Raw genomic sequence first — 22246 nt, 5'->3', positions numbered from 1 at the left:
GTTTGTTTTGGAAACACGTATGATCAAACTGAATTAAAACTAGTGGTATCAAAGTTAAAGTGTTAACTAATTAATTAATCACAAAAAAACAAAACATTATGGTATTAATCATGTATTAACGCATATTAATCGCACTATTAATTTTGACCACAGATGATCCTTTGGCTGACAGCGGATGGTTACGTTAAAGGGAGCGCACGTCGTGTTTGAGCAATAAACATAACTAAAATTTGAATTAATGTTTGCGTCTGACATTCAGATTTATTTGTTCGTGACAAACTATTGGTGTCATTTTTTTTTTTTCATTTTAAATTATGCAAGTTGATAAAAATCCTTTTTAATTAAGTGATTATAATCGTGATTAATCAAAATTCAAAGATGTGGTTTATCTGATTTAAAAAAATTAATCGAATGGCAGCTCTAATTAAAACACATCTGTGTTTTTAGTTTTGAATCTTGTCTATTAGAAGCGTGTTTGGGGATATGCCAGTTGTGGGAAAAATTGATGTAAAGTTAAAAGTTGCCACATGTGGTCAAAACGTTTCCTTGTTAAAGCAGCTGATAACACATCCTGTGTCGCCACCGGATATTTGTCTGACCCTTTTTTTTCCCTACCTTGTCATCAATTTCTTCATGACATGTCGCCACATGATTCGCATGGAAACAATGTCAAGTCCGTCAAGTCACTCTTCTGTCACACAGGTGCGCTTGTCATCAACTTGTCTTTCCACTTCCACTTCCACTTGCCATCTTCACGGACCATAAAAATCTTGCCATTAGCTCTGCCCGTAGACTCCATTTCTGGTTTCTCCAAAAATGTCTCATTTCTTAAGTCGCCTTCATACTCTGAGACGGCTTACCTTCTTATGGGAGCGTTTCCCGTATCCACGGTAACGCTTCTGATGTGATGATGTCCACAGTTCATCTCCCGTATAGCAAGGCAAGGCAAAACCTGCAAGTCTGTCATCAGGGCCCAGTTATTGCAAACATTTGAATCCAGATTCAACGGATCCAAATTTCCAGATTAATTCAGAATAATCCTGATCCTCTTGGAATGAGATTTCCAAATCCATCCCGTCGCCCGGGATCACAGACAGGGGATCGAAAATTTGTTCTGTCAAGGCTTTGAGAAGTCAATCTACCAAATGCAAAATGGTCGTCCATTTTGCCATTTGCTGTCCAATGAAAATGATATCACATTTGCTCAGGGCTAACAGAATATTAATCTGAATGCCAAGTTTAGACATGCAACATGTTGGGAAGAATATTTTTGTGTTGATTAACCCTTTACATTTTTCATTCCTGTTAAAATTTGAGTTGAAACTATTTTTTTTTTTACGTTGCTTGGATTTTTTTTTTTTTTGGGGGGGGGGGGGGGGGGTTGTTTTATATAATTTGTGGAATTTGGAATTTTCCAGTTTAAAAGAGTACATAAGGTTCCTCTACAGTATTAACTCATTTGCTCCCAAAAGCATATTAATACATTCTAGTTTAAATATTAACGATGTCCCAATGACATATTTGTGTGTTTTTTTAAATGTTATTTTTATGCAAGAGCATACCGAAGGCTTCGATGCAGCCTCAATTGAAGAGAACGGTTGAAGCAATCGTAGTTATTGCAAAAACGGCCAGCAGGTGGCAGCAGAGTATAAAAGATCAGCCAGGGCCATGTTGCGACAAGCTCTTTTTGTGTTTTCACCAGAAATGTGAATATTGATGAAACTTGGCTATATTCTAATGCTAACTGCTGCAAAACGGAAACGAATACAAATATACTGTTTTTCCTGTTGAAAGAAGAAACTCTAATCTTTCTTCTTTCTTCCATGTGTTTATAGCAATAGAACACAATATTCTGTGGGCCTTTGAAAATCAGTCAAAATCCAGTAAAACAGCCAGGAGTGAAGGGGGTTGCTTCAGTCAAAATGGCTGCCAGTAAATGAGTTAAGAATATGCCTTTTACACTATTAATCCGGGGAAATGCAAGCGGTACTCACTTCCTTACTTATTGATGTATTTATGTGAAACTAATTCATGGAACACAGTCTAATCCTACCCCGAGGTGGGAATAATTCAATGCTATATTTTTCAGGATCAAACTGATCCAGATTTGGGACTTCAATTTCCAATCAAATCCAAATTTTCAAATCTGGATTAAAGGCAGGGTTGGATTTCCAATTCTGGATTTGAATTTCCATCTGAAATACCCAATTATGGTCTTAAGTCATTCACTGCCCGTTCAGGAAAAAATGAATCTTCTGTCTATGGCAGTAAATGCGTTAATCGAACCCACCAGCCTTAATCCTGGTGGATTATGTTTGAAATACTGGGCCCAAGATAACAATACCAGTCCACTGAGTAATTTATTTTATTTGGACTGATACATAGGGGGCCGAGATAATAACTTGTAAAATATATTTTAGTTTTATTTTATTCCGTTTTAGTTTCACTTTGTTCGTAAAGAATGAGAATGTCAGCAAGAATACGAGAATATAGAGAAATTAACTGGTTTTATGAAGTGGAATTATTGGACATCTTGGACTGTAGTGTGCCTTGAAGGCGTGTTGACGAGTTTAGCGGCGCTGTGATTTCGGAGCAGGTCAGTCTGCGTGTGAGTGTTCTCATTTTGTCGTCGTGGAGTTTGACAACTGCGGCTCTCGTTGCACACGTGCAAGAATTCGAACCCCCAGAATCGAACCTCCCAACTGTAAGGCGGATATATTAACCCCTCGTGCACTGTGCTGCTTTCTTTAGTCATGTTAATGTCAAATGTTCATGGAAACACCAGGCAATTCTTTGCAATTTCAATTTTTTTATTTCATCTATTGTAACATTGTCAATAAATTAAATGGCATTTTTATTTCACAAAATAAGTTACAAAATAAGATTTTGCTGATAAATAATAAACACTCGCTCAATTAAATTATTAAACCAATAAATAATTGTGAGGCGCTTAAAGTGGTTCATCCACAAACAAAATGCTCGCCGTCTTTTAGTGAAGTGTGGGATGAAGGCGAGAGGAGGAGGAGGACGAGGAGGAGGAAGACCAAGGGGGACGATGATGAGGATGATTAAGATGATGATGATGATGATGATGAAGGGGCGGAGGCGGTGGAGGTGAGGATGGAGAGCAGCGAGCTTTTGGACGGCAACCTGGTGGACAGCGCCCGGGCGGCGGCGGCGGCCTGCCTGTGACGACACAAATACGAGAGGAAGATCATGAGCATGATGATGATGATGATGATGATGATGGTGATGAAGATGAAGGAGGGGAAACTCACTCGATGGCGGCGGCCTTCTGGCGGACCCACGGGGCTCGGATTGCCGCGCAGTAGAAACTGTCTTTGGTGTAGAAACTGCAGGATAACAACGGTTAGCATTGGTTAGCATTGGAGTCAAGTTTGATTTATGGCCACAGGGGGCGCTGTTACGCAGGTTTGCATGTGAGTGGTGGTGCGAATAGATGGAGGCTTATATGTGTCTAGAAATTGGGAATAAAATAGTCTGCAGGTTGTTTTTTTTTTTTTTTTTTTTGCCAAAGTGATACTCACATGACGGCAGGCAGGCACGGCGCTTGCGGAATCCCCACTCGGTACGCGTGGACTTCCTCCGTGATCTCCTTGAAGCTCACCTTCTTGCAGCATTCGGTGGGCTTCCCTGGTTGGCACTGGGCCAAGGCCACCAGAACGGCGGCCAACAAGAAAATCTTCTGCAGGCTTCCGGAGGTCATCGTTTTGATCGGAGGAAAAATCAATCGAAAAGAGTCGGAAGCTTTCTTGTTGGGCTGCCGGTTTGAGTGAAGCCGAAAGTCTCAGACGGCCAAATTTAAGGCGAAAAAAAGCAGAAGTGAAGTCGTGTCAGAGTTGAGTCATCCTCCCTTGGTTTTCTCTTTCCAGGCTCTTCTTCTGAATGAGTGACATGCCCGTTTGCCGGGAATCACTCAAGTGACCGACGGCCTGAAGCCGGAAGCGACCTCCTTGAACTTGTTGCGCTTCAGCTTTTTTTTAATTTTTTTTTATTATTGTTATTATTATTTTTAGCTTGAATGAACACGAATGGAAAATCAAAGGAGGCTTGTTCTCGGACAACAAAGTGAGCTTGTTGAAAATGATATATGCTTTCAAGCAAATCTTCCTGCAGTGTGCCATGAATAAATAACGATAGTTGACTCGGCGCTTCGTTTTCAGGAGATTGGTGAACGTCGTGGTTGACTCTCTCGTTACATGGACAACAAACGCTGCATTCGCTCATTTTTATTTCCATTTTAAATGATGAAAGGACATTTCAAATATTTTTATGTAATTTAAATGATGAAAGGAAATTTCAAAGTTTTTTTTTTAAATGTAATTTTAAATGATGAAAGGAAATTTCAAATATTTAAAAAAATGCAATATTAAATGATGAAAGGAAATTTCAAATATTTAAAAGAAATGCAATTATAAATGAAAGGAAATCTCAGTTTTTTTTAATGCAATTTTAAATGATGAAAGGAAATTTCAAATATTTAAAAAAAAAAAATGTAATTGTAAGTGAAAGGAAATTTCAAAGATTAAAAAATTGCAATTTTAATGAAAGGAAATTTCAAAGATTTTTTTTAATATAATTTTAAATGATGAAAACAAATTTCAAAGATTAAAAAAAAAAACTAATAATTGAAGGGAAATTTTCACAGATTAAAAATTGGGATTTTAAATGATGAAAGGAAATTTCAAAGATTTTTTTAATGTAATTTAAAATGATAAAAGGAAATTTCAAATACTTTTTTTTTACAAATAATTTTAAATTATGAAAATAAATTTTCACAGATTAAAAGATTTTTTTTAATGTAATTTAAAATGATGAAAGGAAGTTTCAAAGATTAAAAAGAGGCGGGTCTAAAAAAATCACAATTTAAAAAAAAGGAAAGTGTATTTGAGTTCAGCAGTACGAATAACAAAACGTATTAAATGTGCTGTCAAAGTTATAGGTTGTATCATTTTGGTTGCAGAGGTATTGCAACGTTGTGTAAACGTTGGAAGTGAACAAGATTTCAAAAGAAAAAATACTGCTTGTGGTTGGAAGTTTGTGTTTCTGTCAGATGGGAGAAGTTTGAGAAGTGTTCCTTGTCTACTGGAGCGTCTGTCAAAGTTGCTAAAGCAGTTTTGGGGGGATTCCACATTTTTATAGAAGCTTCCTCAAGAAGACCAATCTGTGTTGAGCCTGAATTCCGACTCTTATGCGTTGCGGGTCCATATGAGGACATTGCTGAAGTGGGACACCCCTGCTTTATACTTATATATAACATATAACGTAGATTTGAAATGTTGTCCCCATTAAACACTCATATGAAACTGCAGCATTTATTAAAAAACAAACCAAAACAAAAAAACGTTACAATTGGAACAACATTCGTAGGAATTGATGTGAATAATGTCAAAGACGTTCAAATTGCCATTTGACACATCAAGTGAAAAATGCGTATTGTGAAAGAAGCTGATAACACATCATGTGTGTGTGCGTCACAACCGGAGCTTAGGGTGACTCTTTTTTTTTTTTTTTTTAACCTTGTCATCATTTTCCTCGACATGTCGCTACATGAGTCGCGTGGAGACGATGTCAAGTTTCTGCTCTCTAGTTAGGATATTGGATATGAGTCTTGTGCGAAAAGAAAGTGGAATACGTTAACTTAGCTAATTACAGTAAAACTGAATAAAATAATTGGTAAAATAACACTTTATTCTGCAAATCACCAAAAAAATACTAATTTACCTGTGGGAAAACTATTTTGTTTTTGTTTTCTGAAAAAAAAATAAAAAAATAAAAAATAAAAACCTGACTATATATGGTCATTAAAAAAAAACACACCTTACTATACATGGTCGGTTAAAAACAAAAAAAAAACGCCTGACTATATATGGTCATTAAAAAAAACACACCTTACTATACATGGTCGGTTAAAAACAAAAAAAACAAAAAAAAAACGCCTTACTATATATATGGTCGTTAAAAAAAAATAAAATGCCTTGGTCGTAAAAAAATAAATAAAAAAAACGGCTGACTATACATAGTCGTTAAAAAAAAACGCCTTATTATATATGGTCGTTAAAAAAAAAAAAAAAAAAAAAAAAACGCCTTACTATAGATGGTCGTTTAAAAAAAACAAAACAAAAAAAACGCCTTGGTTGTAAAAAAAAAAATAAAAAAAAATTAAAAAATGCCTGACTATACATAGTCGTTAAAAAAAACAGCTTACTATATGTGGTCGTCTAAAAAAAATAAACGCCTTGGTCGTAGAAAACAAAAAACAAAAAAAAAACACTATACATGGGCTTTAAAAAAAAAAAATGCCTTACTATATATGGTAGGGCGGCACGGTAGTCGAGTGGTTAGCACGTCCGCTTCCCAGTTCTGAGGTCTCCGGTTCGAGTCCAGGCTCGGACCTTCCTGGGTGGAGTTTGCATGTTCTCCCCGTGCCCGCGTGGGTCTTCTCCGGGTACTCCGGTCTCCTCCCACATTCCAAAGACATGCATGGCAGGTTAAATGGGCGCTCTGAATTGTCCCTAGGTGTGCGTGTGAGTGTGGATGGTTGTTCGTCTCTGTGTGCCCTGCGATTGGTTGGCAACCAGTCCAGGGTGTCCCCCGCCTACTGCCCAGAGCCAGCTGAGATAGGCGCCAGCACCCCCCGCGACCCTTGTGAGGAATAAGCGGTCAAGAAAATGGATGGATGTACTATATATGGTCGTTAAAAAAAAACAAAACAAAAAAACACCTTACTATAAATGGTCGTTTAAAAACAAACAAACAAAAAAAACGCCTTGGTCGTAAAAAAAAAAAGAAAAAAAGAAAGAAACAAAAAAAACACCTTACTATAAATGGTCATTTAAAAAAACAACAACAAAAAAAACGCCTTACTATATATGGCCGTTTCAAAAAAAAAAAAAAACGCCTTATATATATATATATATATATATATATATATATATATATATATATATATATATATATTCTTGTAACATTCCGACTTAGATCGAAAAAGAAAAAAATTCTTGAAATACAGGTGTACTTTAAAAAAAAAGTGCAACTTTATTTGTATAAGCTTCCGAGTTCTGACTTATATTAAAATATCCGTTTTATTTAATTACAGTCTGGCCCTAACACTATACTTCTATGCAATGATTTAATGTAGGTCTGAGCTATTAAAGGCAATCTTGTCAGAGGTTAATTTTTATATATTTTTTATATTTTATCCATCCATCTATCCATTTTCTTGACCGCTTATTCCCCACAAGGGTTGCGGGGGGTGCTGGAGCCTATCTCAGCTGGCTTTGGGCAGTAGGCAGGGGACACCCTGGACTGGTTGCCAGCCAATATTTGATTTTATTTCTATTCAATTCAATTCAGTTATGCCATGAAACATGTTTTTAATGTAACGTAATCAACATAAACGTAGCAGCACAACGTAAACAAGGCATCAAGTACAGTACAATAATACGCACTCATACGCAAAAATATGTCAAGCGTTGAATGAAGGACGTTTACGATGGAAAATGTTGACATCATTCAAGATTTCTAAACGTGTCCGTGATTCCTGCATGAGTATTTGTTCGCCCTCTTTCACGCAAACAGGAAGGATGTGTGCTAGTCGGCGTCACCGCCAAGTGTGTGCGCGTGTGTGTGTGCATGTGTGTGCATGTGTGTTGAGCTGAATCACACTACAGTACAGTTCAAGGATGAGGAAACTCACCCTCATCACTGATTCACTGAATATATGATGTTTAAAGTGCTTACAATCATATTGTTCATGTCTACTATTCTATTTCTTATAGCGTTCAATTATTTAATCATTTATTTGTATTTATTTTTATCAAGAAAACATACAGCTTGCTCGTGGGAATACATGGTAAAAGTCCAAAATAATTTCCAGGATTTTTCACATTCTCATTCTCTTTTTTTTTTTTTTTTTATATCCTCCTTGGCATAAATTTGTTTGAGCGTGTATTCGATGTCCTTACGTCAACAACAAGCAGTGGTAGTGCAAAAATTCAAACACACACACAAAAAAAAGTTACTACGTGTACTAACCACGAGTGCCCTGGATTCTCTGCAGTTTCACGTCCTCGCTCGTCTTTGGCGACACCCAGCGGACATCTAGCAGCACTACAATTACGAACAGCAGCAGTTGGTTGCTCAATATGTACGATACTTTACTTAAACATGCAGTCAAATACCATTTATCCATCCATCCATCCATCCATCCATCCATCCATTTTCTTGACCTCTTATTCCTCACAAGGGTCGCGGGGGGTGCTGGCGCCTATCTCAGCTGGCTCTGGGCAGTAGGCGGGGGACACCCTGGACTGGTTGCCAAATACCATTTATTATTTATTTATTTATTCATTTATTTATTTATTAACTTTAAATACGAACCAAGATACAAAACTAACTCTTTTTTTGACAAAATGAATATTCCTGTAGAAAATCAACAAATAGAAATTGGCACAAGAACTCTGGCGGGACGTGTTCAGTTGGTGTTCCACATGGACATATCCGGAGGACACTTCAACTTGTTCTAAATAGAAGATAAACACAAGGTGTGACAAATTAGCACAATTGCACATTTCGTGAACTACTAGTGTAGACTGTTCGTCACTCGCGCCTCCTCTAGATTTATTTTAGGTTGTTTTACAGGAAAGCCCAAATTTAGGATCGCACGCCTTCAATGCTCTTCCATGGAATAGATGCAGTAGTTATTTCAAGGTTTACAATTACACAATGGGGTCAGATTTAATTAATTCATTTTATATGTTAGCGTGAAGCAATCCGACTCTTGCGAAATGAAACGATTCGGTTTGATTTGGTCGACGATTTGTTGACGACGCCAGTTTGCGTGCGAGGAAGCGCTGATTGCAAGATTCTCCTCTTCCTTCTCACTTTCCTTTTAACGTTCTTCTTCTTTTGTGCTCTTAACATTCCGACTGTCACTGAAACACTTGAGATGTCACAAACACTTTGAGCAGCCTGTCTTCATCCTCATCCTCCTCCCACCACCATACAAACACTCCCTTTTAACTCTTTACACGTGGGAAAGGAGGCCTGTGTAGTTTGCTGGCACTCACTTTAGTCTGTAAAACACTGTGACAGTTATTAGAAGACAAGACGTTACTTTGGCAGACTTCCTGACTGCGCTCGCGACATATCAAGCTTCACTTTTTATGACGGGCGGAACCCCTTCATTCGAAGCCGAGGCCGAAAGGTGACGGGCGAGGGTTGGCAACGTGAGATCATTCGGAGAAAAGATGCAAGCAAGTCTTGAAAAGCAAAACAATCTGGCAATGAGTCAGTCTGTGATCGGGAGAGCCGGAAAATAGTTGACACGAGCGGAGGGGTGGAAAGCACTCGTGCAAAGGTGACTAATGGTGAGAGAATCAACAAGTTCCGATTCTATTCTATACTATATCGTTTTTGTTTGATTTTGGTTTTTCAAGCCCTTTTGTACCTCAGATGTTTTTTGTTTTTTATTTACAAATACAAAACATACTTCTGGTGTCCCACAGAAGTCGATATTGGCGCTCCAGCTGTTCCGATTGATATTAAAGGGATAATTTACTTATTTAGCCATTTTTGGAGGTCAAACATGAATATTTTGCCTATAATAAATGTGATATTTTCGTTATTTTTCTTGAACAATTAGTAACTTTAAAAACACATTTTGCAACTTGCTGAAAATGACATCACAAGGGCTCAGGTAAGCAATCACAGCTCAGCTTGTGAATGTCACATGACCAAACCTAGAAAACAGATGAGCTGTAATTGGTTACCTTAGCCCTTCTAATGTCATTGCAACATTGGCCCTGGCTGATCTCTTACACTCTGCTGCCACCTGCTGGCCGTTTTGTTCACCTGTTTTCTAGGTTTGGCCATGTGACATTCACAAGCTGAGCTGTGATTGCTTACCTGCGCCCTTGTGATGTCATTTTCAGTCGACAGCAAGTTGCAAAATGTGGTTTTTAAAGGTACTAATGTGAAAAATATGTGAAAAATAATGAAAATGTCAAATTTATTAGGCAAAATATTCATGTTTGACTGCCAAAAATGGCTAAATAAGTAAAGTATACCTTTAAAACTCATTCAAACCCAAAAACGTGTAAATATGTTTTTTTAATACTTTGTCCTTCATTACCATTTTGTTTTTTGTTTTTGTGTGTGTTTTTTTTTACGCAAGAGCATACAGAAGGCTTTGATGCATCATCTGACCTGAAGAGGTGACTTAAAGCAATGGTAGTGATTACAAAAAAACGGCCAGAAGGTGGCAGTAGAGTATAAGTGATCAGCCAGGGCCAATGTTGCAACGAGCTCTTTTTGACAACCAGGAATGTAAATATCGATGGAACTTCGCAATATTCTAATGCCAATTGCTGCAAAACGGAAACGGATACAAATATACTTTTTTTTTTTCCTGATGAAAGAAGAGACTGTAATCTTTATTCTGGGAGGTTCCAATAGAACACAATATTCTGTGTGCCTTGCAAAATCAGAAAGTCAGAATCCAATAAAACAGCAGGGAGCGAAGTGGGTCGTCAATGAACGTGGCTGGCAGTAAACGAGTTAAGATCCTCCCTGGAAGGCAAATGTTCAAGACTAATTTTGTCGCTCACCTTGTCCATCTTGTCTTTGAGCCACTTGGCCTCCGGACTGACGCACCAGAGTTTGCCACTCTTGGTTACGATGCTACAAGAGAGTTGAATTATTGCTTCAGGAGTGAATTTGTGAAACGGTCGTTTAAGTTCCAGGGACAATCGTAATCAAAAGAATGAAGCCTCCAGGGATGTTGCGCTTGTGTTTTGTTTATTTTGTCACTTACAGGAAGGCGTGCTGCTTGCAGTCCTCTCGGGGTTTTTGTTCAAAGCACCGCTTGATTCTCTGAAGCCTCCTGAAGCCGACGCTGCCGCAGCAAGATAGTCGCACATCTGGAACGTTGGTTTCCACTGCAAAAAAAAATAAAAATCAATCTGCAGTGTTGCATTCTAAAAAGAATTGTCTACGGTTCTCTTTTTAGTCTTAAGTTGGTTCAACAATTCTCTTTTTAAAGCATGTATTCGCATCTCACCACTGAGACGCTATTACGCACGTTAATGTGTGTAGCTCCCTAAAAATAGATTTCCCTTGTCAAACTTGGCTATAACGTTTTTGTTCTGAACAACCAATCAGATGACAGAAAAATGCTGATGTCGTCAAAGGCCCATGAGGATGAATTTGAACTCTGATTGGTGAAATAAACAGTCTTGTATGCTAATAATAGTTTCATGGAGTGCATCGGATATTATTTAGATCATCAGAAATTGCTCCAACCTGCCATTCCATGTACCTTGTATCAGCACAAGTCCCACGGTAAGAAGGAAAATCCAACATCTGGTCTCGAGATTGGTCCGCATCCTCAAAAAAACGCTCCACGCCGCCAAAATGGGACTGCTTGATGTGACGCGTGTCGTCCTTATGTACTGCGACGACATGCGTCAAAAATAGGAAGCATGTGTACCATGCACATGTGTGTGAAGTGGAAAATATCAATTGGCAGTCGCAAAGAGGCTGCCAGAGTTTGGCATCATCGTGCCCATATATGCTGAAAAGTTGATTTGAGTGCCGCGTGTGACTCAGGGGGAATCACGGGCCTGCTAAGAATAAAACTCATAGCGAACAAGCAAACCTTACGAAGCATAGTGATCATAAAAACATTGTGGTGAGAGACTCTGCTGAAAGCCCCCTACCCACCCACCCACCACCACAAAAAAAAAAAAAAAAGAGGAATTAGTCACAGCCAAGAAAGGAAGTTTTGTCCTTAATATTAACAGTTTTCTTACAATCATCTCTCAATTTTCTATTCTCCTCATTCAAACTGGAGGTGAGCCAGGATTCAAACCAACAACACAGCACTGTGAGAAAAACAAACTACTTTTCACTGTCTTCTGATTAGTGTTTTGATAATGATATCCGACTGTATGTGCTACCTCCATTTTGCAAAAATATTAATGCTGGCTAGAATAGCAAAATCTGAGGTAAAACATCTCTGTAAAAATAAAATAAATAAAGTATATGCCATATAAATCAAGATTTTATTACAGCCATAAAATTGCTAAATGACCAAATGTAGATACCCTGTTCAAGTCGTCACTGGCTCAAAATATCCTTGTGACTTTTGGAAATAAATATCACAGCTTTGTAGATTTATTTTTTCCTTTTCAGACTTCACTGACATTGTATATGGTACAACTGTGTAAATGACAAAAACAGCTATTCCAGTCCTGAGGTAATAACGGGAGTTAACATGAAATATCAAAAAGATACAAAGAATTAAGAAGAAATGAGTTAATAGATTAAATTTTCTTTATCAAATTTTCATTCATGAGCGTCTTCCTGACGTCATCCTACGTCACAAACGTCCTCGCGAGACTTGCACCACAGCACCCCCAAGTGGACGTGTGTGGGAAAGGCGACGGGCGGTATGAGGAATACGCCGCTGCTAGCTGTAGCATCCAACACAAACACGGACTAAATCCCGTTTTCTTTGCCATTGGCTCCGCCAAGGCTCGGAGAGGATTTTATTTGGGCTCCAAACTTCCTTCCGGACGCCTCGATCCCGCCGAGGGGAGCGACGGGAAGAGTTGAGCCCCGCTGACAACCGTGCGGAGCCCCCCACGGCCTGCTTCTCCAACCCGCTTTCTGGTGTAGCGCAGGCGGCTAGCGCGGTCACGAGAGCCCGAGGCTTCCGCTGCTCTCACTTTTTTCGCCCCAACCGAACCGGAGGAGCCGGGAAATTCTTCCTCGACGGACCCTAACTCTAACCGGGGGCGACTGCGAGCTCGTCGGCGGCCAGGCGGTGCTCCTCCGGCCGAAGGAGAGCTTGTTGGCGACGCCGCGGCCTTCTGGTTTGTTGTGGGGCCGCCATGAATCTCGCCGAACAATAACAAGACGCGGAAGCCGACCGGTCCCGGTACCCAGCCCGCCTTACGTGACACCGGCACGACGGCTGTTTTTCAAACCGAGACTGACACGCACTCCGACTATGGAAGTATCTCTGGGCAACCGTAGCAAACCGGGGCATTTTTTTCACCAAAGCCCCCGTGTGAGAGCCCCGATCAAGCGGCTTTGAAGCGACGTTCAGGCTCCGGTACCCGTTACACTATGCTCCACCGAACCAGGACCAACTTGTGAACAATTCTGCATCGAAGATGGATTCGGGATGGGACTGATGAAACGCGATTAAGACCCCCCTAACCCAAACCCCCGGACCCTCTATGTTGTCTTCAAAGCCCCCAGAGTCCATTCGCCGCGTGTCGTGTTTGTGTTTCCCGGACACTTTGCTGCTGCTTTGAACGCATCGGGGATTCGTGAACCGAGCGGGACCGGCTCGTTGGGTCAGGCCGCTGCGATGAACCCGGTGAACGCGACGTCGCTCTACGTGTCTGCGAGCCGCTCGGTGCTGCAGTGCGACCCCCGAGACCCCCGCGCCCTGGCCGAGCTGTGCAAGCTGCTGCCCTTCTTTCGACAGTCCGTGTCCTGCTTGGTCTGCGGTGAGTTCAGTTGAGCTTGCACGGAGCTTTGGAGAGGGAGAGAGAGAGAGAGAGAGAGAGAGAGAAAAAAAGTTTATTCATCACTGACTTGAGTGGCTAGTGTGCTTTGCGTGCTTGTTGTCAGCTGCCATGCGAGCGTTTTGGGATGATGCCGCGTTCAAGTGCTGTCGGAAAGGCCCAAACGTCAACATTCCCAATCTAGTCACAATGATTCAAACTATTACTTTGAATTGAATTTCGTCGTCGTGTCCTCTGGACGTCTTAACATCCGCTAATTGGCGTTCATTAATTTGACATTCTGTCAGTTTATAGATGACGTCATGACGTCAATCGTTATTATAATCGTCAAAAATAATGTTGTTTTCAACATGTTTTGCACGTCGTGAGTGAAATGGTCATGAAAAAAAAATGATGACCAATTTCTGTTGGTGGCATGTGATTCTGTGTTTTCCAGGGGTAGTGAACGCATCACGACACACCCCCTTTGTGCTCTTGTGCGCTGTCCTTTGGATTTCTGTGGGACTCCAGTACAATGAATTTTTAATGGAAGAAAAAAAAAAAAAAAAAAATAGCTGCACAAGTAAATGTAAAGCCATACATCAATGTACTGTTTTGTTTTTTTTCCTTGCAGGTTATTGAATGGAGAATGTTAATCATGTCTGCTTTACAATTCAGACATTCTGGATTCAACTTTGGCGTCCTCTCGTATTGAAAAAATAACACATTATCTACTAGGGCTGCTCGATTATGGAAAAAACTATAATCACGATTATTTTGGCAATAATTGAAATCACGATTATTCAAACAATTACTTATTTTTTGGTACAAAACAAGAACATGTTTAAGCATTTAAAATCTTAAGACCAAATAAAAAAATAGAAACACTATAATTATGTAAGTTCCTTTTGGACCAAACAGAATTGTATTTATTTATTTATTTATTTATTTATTTATTTATTTATTTATTCATTTATTCATTTATGTTGGCAAAAACTTGAAGTTGGAGTGCAGCTTGTGCACTGTGCAGTAGGACAATCATTTATTTATTTATTTATTTATGTTTTGGTACAAAACAATAAAATGTTTACACATTTTAACATATTAAGACCAATTTTTTTAAAAAGAAGCACTATAATTATGTAAGTTCCCTTTGGACCAAACAGAATTTATAATAAAGTATATTTATAATAATAGGCCTGTGTATTTATGTTGGCAAAAAATTGAACTACAAAACAAGAAAATGTTTAAACGTAAAAAACAAATACAAAATATTCAGATGAATAAAATTCTTTGAAACACTATAATTAACAAAATTTAATTAAAATTTTAAAAAGGTGCAAATGTATAAATTTAAATAAAAAAATTTGTATTAATAACTTTTAAAAAAAACAAAAACGATGATCCTGATTTTGTAATTGTGGAGTGTAATAATTGAAATTGTAATTGAATTTCAATTAATTGCACAGCCCTATTAGCTACATTGAAGACTCTAAATTGACCATTAAAGACAGGTTGAAGAGTGAAGATTTGTTTATTTTGGGCACATGTTCCAGGAACATGATATAGAGCGAGACCACAACATTTTCTAAAAATAGTTTTTAATTTACACTTATAAAAAACACGTGATTTATTCCTTCTGACTTGTTCTCACTGTTAAGAAGTAGGATAACATCCTTCACACTGTAAAAAATAATAATCTATAATGAGTTGCAGTGCATAAAAAAATGAACAGATGGATGTTTTGATTCTATTTTTTCTCCATATTTCGCCTCCTCGTTGTGAATGAATGATCAATATGGCCCATGCGAGCCACGGTCGTCCTTATCAATGGGCCTTCATCCCTTTTTTCCTGCCCGCAGCTGCAGACCACAGCGGCCAGCGTTGCTAAGGAAGCGGCGCTCAAAAGAGCGCTTGTGGCCGCGGAATATAAATAAACACACTTGAGGCAGCTGTGAGGTGAGGAGGCCGGAAGGAGGAAAAGTTCATCCATCCCAGACATAATGCCAACCGTCCTCCACACCAAAAAATAAAAGGCATTGATAAGACGAGGTCGAATTTGAAAAGATTTTGGTTCGTGAGGAGACAGTTGAGCTTAGTCGTCAAACGTGCAGTGGCTTTATTACAATTTTCTTTTTTAAATTATTATTATTATTATTTTTTTTTTTTTACAAAAATCTGATGAATCATTTTGAATTTGTTTCCCGCTTTGCTAACAGACAACAAGTTGTCTACTTTTTCACATTAGAAAATTCACTTCAACATAGTTACTAACAGCATAACGCCACAAGATGCCACTAGCTGGTGCTAAGGCACTACTTTTTATTTTATTTTATTTTTTTATTTTATTTTATTTTTTTTAGACTGGGCTTTCCTCTGAACATAATAGTACAGTTTCTAAAGAAAAAAATGTTTTTTTTTGTGGCTGGAAGGGATTAACAACTTTGAAATGAATTCCAAAAAGGAACACTGAGTAAATTTATTTGCAAGTTTGTTAAGGAAACAGGTGTTATCTGTGACGATATTTAGCAGTTTGATCGGAGAAATATCGGTATCTTTTTCAAAATCTGACAGCCGATAAAAGATTACTTTTAGAATTGTTAAGTGTATTAAAAAATGTGCAAACTACTTATTGACATTTTCATTGACCATGACCCTGCGAACTCTCTGAGCCTTTTATTTTTATTTGGAAATAAAATAAGGATGAACATTTCAGTTATTTTGAAAAAAATGATTTACTGTCAAACAATAGGGAGCTACGATATTTACTTGTATTAAGTTTCCGTTTAACTTTTTAGGATATTGTTGGAAATTTAAAACAAAGCTGTCTGTTGTCTAAGATTATTATTGTTATTTTTATTATTATTGTGGGAATGCTTCAGCATTCCCACAATAGTAATAATACAATAATTCCCAATAATTCCCACATATGTTATTGTGATTTTTATTCTCCACACTTTTTTGTCGCGTAACAACTGTCACATAATTCTTCCAATTTACACTGTTCAAATTTCAACTGCTTTCAAAAATTTACACCTCCCGGGGTATATATCGTCTGATTTCACATTACTTATGGTATTTGCACAATTTAACATTTAATATCAACTTTTCCCCATTCATTTTCAATGGGACAGACATTGAACTTTTTTTAAGTACACGTTCTACGCCCACTTCCATCCATATAACTTATCATCATTACCAGGTGTCTGATAGGGCTTGGTGGCACAGTTGGTAAAGTGCATTGTCCAGTAACCAGGAGGTTATAATTTAATAAATTTTCTCTCAATTTAATTCATAAGCATTCCACATGCATTCAAATCTTAGCATTTAGCTTTCAGCATTCCCACGCAATTTCACCAGAAATGCACTTAGTCTAGTTATTATTAATATTACTACTATTATTATTTGCAAATATAAAAAGTAGTCAATACAAGAGATTTCGACAGAGTTGGAATTTTATTTTTTTTTAATGTTGCCACCAATATTTATCCCTTTCACTGAAAATGAATATCTGCTCCAAATATCCGTTGTCGGCCTCCTTGACTACTAAAACCATTTTTGCCTATCTCTCGTGCGTATTGTAAAGTTTTCTGTCCTCCATCTGGCGGTGCAGGCAACCTGCTGCAGGACCCCATGGCGCCCACCGACTCGTCGTGTCAGCACTACGTGTGCCGCGGGTGCAAAGGTCAGCGGATGCAGCTGAAGCCGTCGTGCAGCTGGTGCAAGGACTACTCGCGCTTCCGTGAGAACCGGCAGCTCTCGCTGCTGGTGCGCTGCTACCGGAAGCTCTGCCTGTACATCGCGCACTCGCCGCTGGCCGCGCACATCGCCGCCGCCGCCGACGATTCGCCCGACCTGCGCGCCGTCCTCAACGAGGGCCTGCGGCTGGCCGAGAGCGAGCCCGAGCCCCGTCCCGACGCCGTCCAAGCGGAGGCGCCGGCGGAGGACACGCCGCAGCCCGACGACGTTGACGCCAATGCCGAGGCGGTCGGCGTCAACGGGCTGCACGATTGCAACGGACTGGTCGCCTCGCCCGAGTCGGGCCGAGCGCTCGACAATCGGGAGGATTTTTGCGAGGAGATGCCGGTGGCGGCAGGTGGGGCGGGCCTTTGCGACATGCCCGGAGGCGGGCCGCTGCTGTTGAGCGTGGAGGAGGTTCTGCGGACCCTGGACACGGACACCGAGCCCGACGACCCCCCTACGCCGCTGTCCATCAACGGGCCTCTCTGCCCTGCCCTCCCGCTGGAGAGCAGCTGTCACCCTTTCCACCCTCACCCGCCGCACCCCCCTGAATCCCCCGTCGCCGCCCCCCGAGGGCCCCACCGCTGCCACCGCAAGCGCTCGCGCTCGGAGGGCGACAGTGAGAAGCTGCGACCCCTCCCCATCGACAGCCTCCTGCGGGGCGACGGCGGCCCCCGCCTGGGCACCACCCCCGCCGCGTACGACTTCCCCTCCGCCACGCCCACTCACTTCCACATGGCGCCCGTGCCCAACGGCGGGCCCCCCAAGGCCGGCAAGGGCCCGCCGGCGTCCGGCAAGCCGCCCAAGAAGGCGGGTGAGCACCACGGGGCCCCCAAGAAGGCCAAGGCCCGGGCCCCCAAGCCCCGCTCACAGGCCCGCGGGCCCCCCCACTCTCACACACACCCGCTCGGTCACCCCCCCAGCCCCTCCAAGCCGCTGTACAAAAAGCCCGTGGAGAAGAAAGGCTGCAAGTGCGGCCGCGCCACACAGAACCCGTCGGTGCTCACCTGCAGGGGGCAGCGTTGTCCATGTTACTCCAACCGCAAGGTGAGGAACCGCACGCGTTGGTCACCTCACGTTCATATTTCATGGATGATTAGGATTATTATTAGCAGACTTTTATTCATATGTAGTCATAATGATTAAAAGAAAATCGTGTTGGGGTAGGAGTAGTTTAATTTTTATTTCGTTTGGTTTGATGTGTTTTGACTTCACTGCTTACATGTTTGAAATAAAGATTTCAGTCAGACGATTTTACCCCACACGTGCTTTATCACATTTCTATTTTTTAAAACACCTTCTAAAGTATTCATGAGCGCTCTTACTGTCAAAAAAAAAAATGGACGACTCATATTGCATATGGGGGGTCAACAAAAGTTCTGTAAAGAAATCAAGTGTCTCTCCATCTTCAAACTTTACTGTCAAACTGACTCCTAAACAAGAGAATGATGAATAAATTTAAACATCAAAATGTTCCATCAAGACATACAATTTCATCTAACTAAAGTCTGATAGCTAAATGCTAACTTATAAAGCACAGATGAGCTAACAGAAATTAGCATAGATGTAATGATAACATTTCAGACAACTGCTACTTTCACACAACATACACTGTACACAGAGAATTAAGCAATTTTGAATACTTCAACAAAAAAAATGTTAAAAGTCTAACGAAAGTCAACTAGCTACTCGCAAATTATGAAATTGCAACTGCTACTTTTCACAGAACAGCAACAAACTGAGCTGCCATATTTTCTTGCTGTTCAAATATGCGGCATCTCATCTGGTTGAGCTCAGTGCTGCCAGCCATGTTGTGGCCAAACGAGGTACTACACGTGAGGCTCACAACTCTTAATTTGTCTTTCCGGTGTCGGTACCATATGTGTTCGGCCTGCCAGATCCATTCGGGGGCCTTCGCGTCTGGTCGGCGCTTGCTGATGACGTCAGTACAGCAAGCGAGCAGTGTCAAATGTGTTCACGTTGGTTTGGTGTCCGAATTTTGCAGTCGTAATGATTATAGGAACACATTAGCACGTCAACTGACAATATTTCGTCCCATCGCAGTTTTACTTTTTTGCATTTATGTGCTATTTTACCTCCATTTTTTATATTTATTTTATCTAATGTATTTTTTCAATCTATTTCATTATTTAGTCAATCTTAAAGTATCCTGCTTTTATACTTACGTTTATTTACGTTTTGCAATCTCAGCCCATACATTTTGTTATTTAAATGACATCTTTAATATTTTCTTGCCAATGTCACCTCAGAGGTGACACTGCACTATGAGTTGCGGAGGGTCGTGCGTATTGCAGAAAATAATTACCATGATGATGATAATAAAATGATGGAATTATTGCCTGAGATGTGACATTTCCTCACCAATATGTTCTGTACTCAGCCTCAGGTTATTAGGTAACTACGAATTTATTTGTAACCTTCATGTGTGTGCATGTGTGTCTCATGGACTATTGATATAAATATTAATCAAAGGTAATGGCCTACTACCGTAAAGTCGAAACTCATAAGTTAACTTCATCAACTACAGTAGCACATTTTACTTTTTCTTTAAAGATGTCAAATGCATTAACAAATCAATGAATGACACATGAATGAATGAATGCACAACTTTTCTTTATATGTTCAGTATTTTTTTCCTTCCACAAAACAACAAACAAGTCTGAAAGGGTTTCACGGCAAACCTTTAATCCTAGACAAGGGAAGACGAGAGATCAATACATTAGAATAGCCACGGTGAGATGTAATTGATTGATGATGATTGATGAATGATTTTGACGCGTTACGAATCCTTGCCTTTTGGGTCGCCGAACAGTTTGATCCAGTAGTGCGGCTGTGATAAGTCCCATTCGATAAATAATAATAAATTTCTTCGTAAAAAGCGTCAATGTTTTCCCTCCAACGACTGGAAAGTTGCCTCACCAATCACAATCGTCGACATCTCAGCCAATCCTGTAGCGTAAAACGTCTCAGCCAATCCTGTAGCGTAACGTCATCTGTAGGCGAAGGCCCCCGAATGGATCTGGCAGGCCGAATACATATGGTACCGACACCGGTACAAAACTTGTGAAAATGAGCACTTCAAAATTCATAGAACTGAAACTCTAAAATGAACATCAAATGCATGCAAAACTATTTCTGAATGTAATATTTTTGCGCGCGTGTTGCAGGCGTGCCAGGAGTGCATCTGCCGTGGCTGCCAGAACTCGTACATGGCGAACGGCGAGAAGAAGCTGGAGGCCTTCGCCGTGCCCGAGAAGGCCCTGGAGCAGACGCGCCTGACGCTGGGCATCAACCTCACCAGCATCGCCGCCGCCGCCCTGCGGGGCCCGCCCGGCGGCCCGCCCGGCACCGCCCTGCTCAACGTGGCCGCCGCCACCGGCTCACCGGTCGCCACCGCCTTCCTGTCGGCGGCGGGCCACGACGCCCGGGCCTTTGACGACTCGCTGGAGATGCACTTTGACTGCTGACTTTTCCGCCTCGCGCCCGTTCCCGTCGGGGTCACCCCGGGGACGCGGCCATGATTGTTTTGTACGTGAAGCGGCCACGCGGGAGCCATCTTAGGATCTGTTTTATTCGTGACGCGGCGTTGACACGGTGGTGGTAGTGTTTTAGCGCTTCAGCCTCTCAGTTCGGAAGTTCTGGGTTCAAGTCTGGGTTCCTGTGTGGAATTTTGCGTGTTCTCCTCCCCTCCCACATGTTAAGTTAATTGAAGACAAAGTTGTCCGTTGGTGTGAATGAGAGTGAGAATGCTTGTTTGAAACTGAGTCCGAGATTTTGAATATTTGCCCTTTCCAAGTCCTAATCTGTTACATCGGGTCATCATCATCATCATCATCATCATCATAATAATAATAATAATAATAATAATACAATTATTTCATTCTAGACTTTAAAAATTCCAATATAATTGGAAGTTTTTCATCTGAACAATCACGTGACTAACGTGACCCCAAACCCTAAAGAGAACAAGCAAAAACAAAATGGCAGATTTGGACACAACACAAAGCAAAATGGCAGTTTTGGACACGACAAAACAAAATGGCAGTTTTGGACACGACAAAACAAAATGGCAGTTTTGGACACAAAACAAAATGGTAGTTTTGGACACGACACAAAACAAAATGGCAATTTTGGACACAACACAAAACAAACGGCAGTTTTGGACCCATCACAAAACAAAATGGCAGTTTTGGACACAAAACAAAACGGCAAGTTTAGACACAACACAAAACAAAATGGCGGTTTTGGACACAACACAAAACAAAATGGCAGGTTTGGACAGAACACACAATAAAATGGCAGTTTTGGACAATACAATAGTGGTTAGCACGTCTGCCACACATTTTGGAGTTCGTGGGTTTGAATCCAAGTTGAATTGAAGACAGTAAATTGCCCATAGGTGCGAATGTTGAGTGCAAATGCTTGTTTGTTTTTTGCACGACCTCCAACAAGAACAATAGAAAATCACAAGATTGAACTCGGAGGGCGTACGTTTTTGGCGAGCGAGGCAGGAAGTGAAAACGACCTTCCGCGTGAGTTTAGTTTACTGTTCATTTTCCCGGTGGAGGCGTTAGCGTGCTGGTTCGTGTTTAAGCGCTCCTCGTGTCGTTGCCGTCGTTTGTTTTTGTTTTGGTTTCCCCTCACCAACTTGCTGCTAAGAGGACGAGGAAGAAAAAGTTGATGTTTTCAAATGTGCGTTACGAGTTATTTATTGGAGTTTTTGAGGGTTGCTGTCTGAGCATTTAGTGTCTCGTGTCCCCCATACCCCCAAGGCTTTTGTTTCACCCCCTCCCATCACCACCTCCACCCTCCTGGGGCATTTGAATACCTGTAATATAAATGTATCATATTTCCACAAAAGAAAAACAAATCAAACTGTTGACTGAAGTGTGATTGAGTCTTCGGTGCACTTCTGCCGCTTGTCCACAGGTGGCAACACAAAG

At 40.7% G+C, this 22246-nt stretch overlaps 3 protein-coding genes across 3 annotated transcripts; 1 reads left to right on the top strand and 2 right to left on the bottom strand.

Moving 5' to 3' along the window:
* Positions 1–3029: 3029 nt before the first annotated feature.
* Positions 3030–3794, bottom strand: LOC144008963 (uncharacterized). The gene is made up of 3 exons (XM_077508356.1): positions 3549–3794; positions 3279–3353; positions 3030–3186 (listed from the first exon to the last, which is right to left on the bottom strand). The coding sequence occupies exons 1-3, from the start codon at positions 3725–3727 to the stop codon at positions 3069–3071; spliced, it is 372 nt and encodes a 123-aa protein (XP_077364482.1). The 5' UTR covers positions 3728–3794; the 3' UTR covers positions 3030–3068.
* A 4593-nt stretch (positions 3795–8387) lies between these two features.
* Positions 8388–11721, bottom strand: LOC144008898 (uncharacterized). The gene is made up of 4 exons (XM_077508261.1): positions 11342–11721; positions 10838–10961; positions 10632–10704; positions 8388–8545 (listed from the first exon to the last, which is right to left on the bottom strand). Exons 1-4 carry the CDS (start codon positions 11484–11486, stop codon positions 8498–8500), a joined length of 390 nt encoding a protein of 129 aa, XP_077364387.1. The 5' UTR covers positions 11487–11721; the 3' UTR covers positions 8388–8497.
* Positions 11722–12438: 717 nt separating this feature from the next.
* On the top strand, positions 12439–22185 carry msl2b (MSL complex subunit 2b). The gene is made up of 3 exons (XM_077508647.1): positions 12439–13544; positions 17155–18329; positions 20471–22185. Exons 1-3 carry the CDS (start codon positions 13403–13405, stop codon positions 20768–20770), a joined length of 1617 nt encoding a protein of 538 aa, XP_077364773.1. The 5' UTR covers positions 12439–13402; the 3' UTR covers positions 20771–22185.
* The last annotated feature ends 61 nt before the right edge of the window (positions 22186–22246 follow it).

Source organism: Festucalex cinctus, chromosome 20 (assembly GCF_051991245.1).
Source record: "Festucalex cinctus isolate MCC-2025b chromosome 20, RoL_Fcin_1.0, whole genome shotgun sequence".
In the NCBI taxonomy this organism is placed as follows: domain Eukaryota; kingdom Metazoa; phylum Chordata; class Actinopteri; order Syngnathiformes; family Syngnathidae; genus Festucalex; species Festucalex cinctus.
This window is presented reverse-complemented; position numbering and strand designations above follow the sequence as displayed.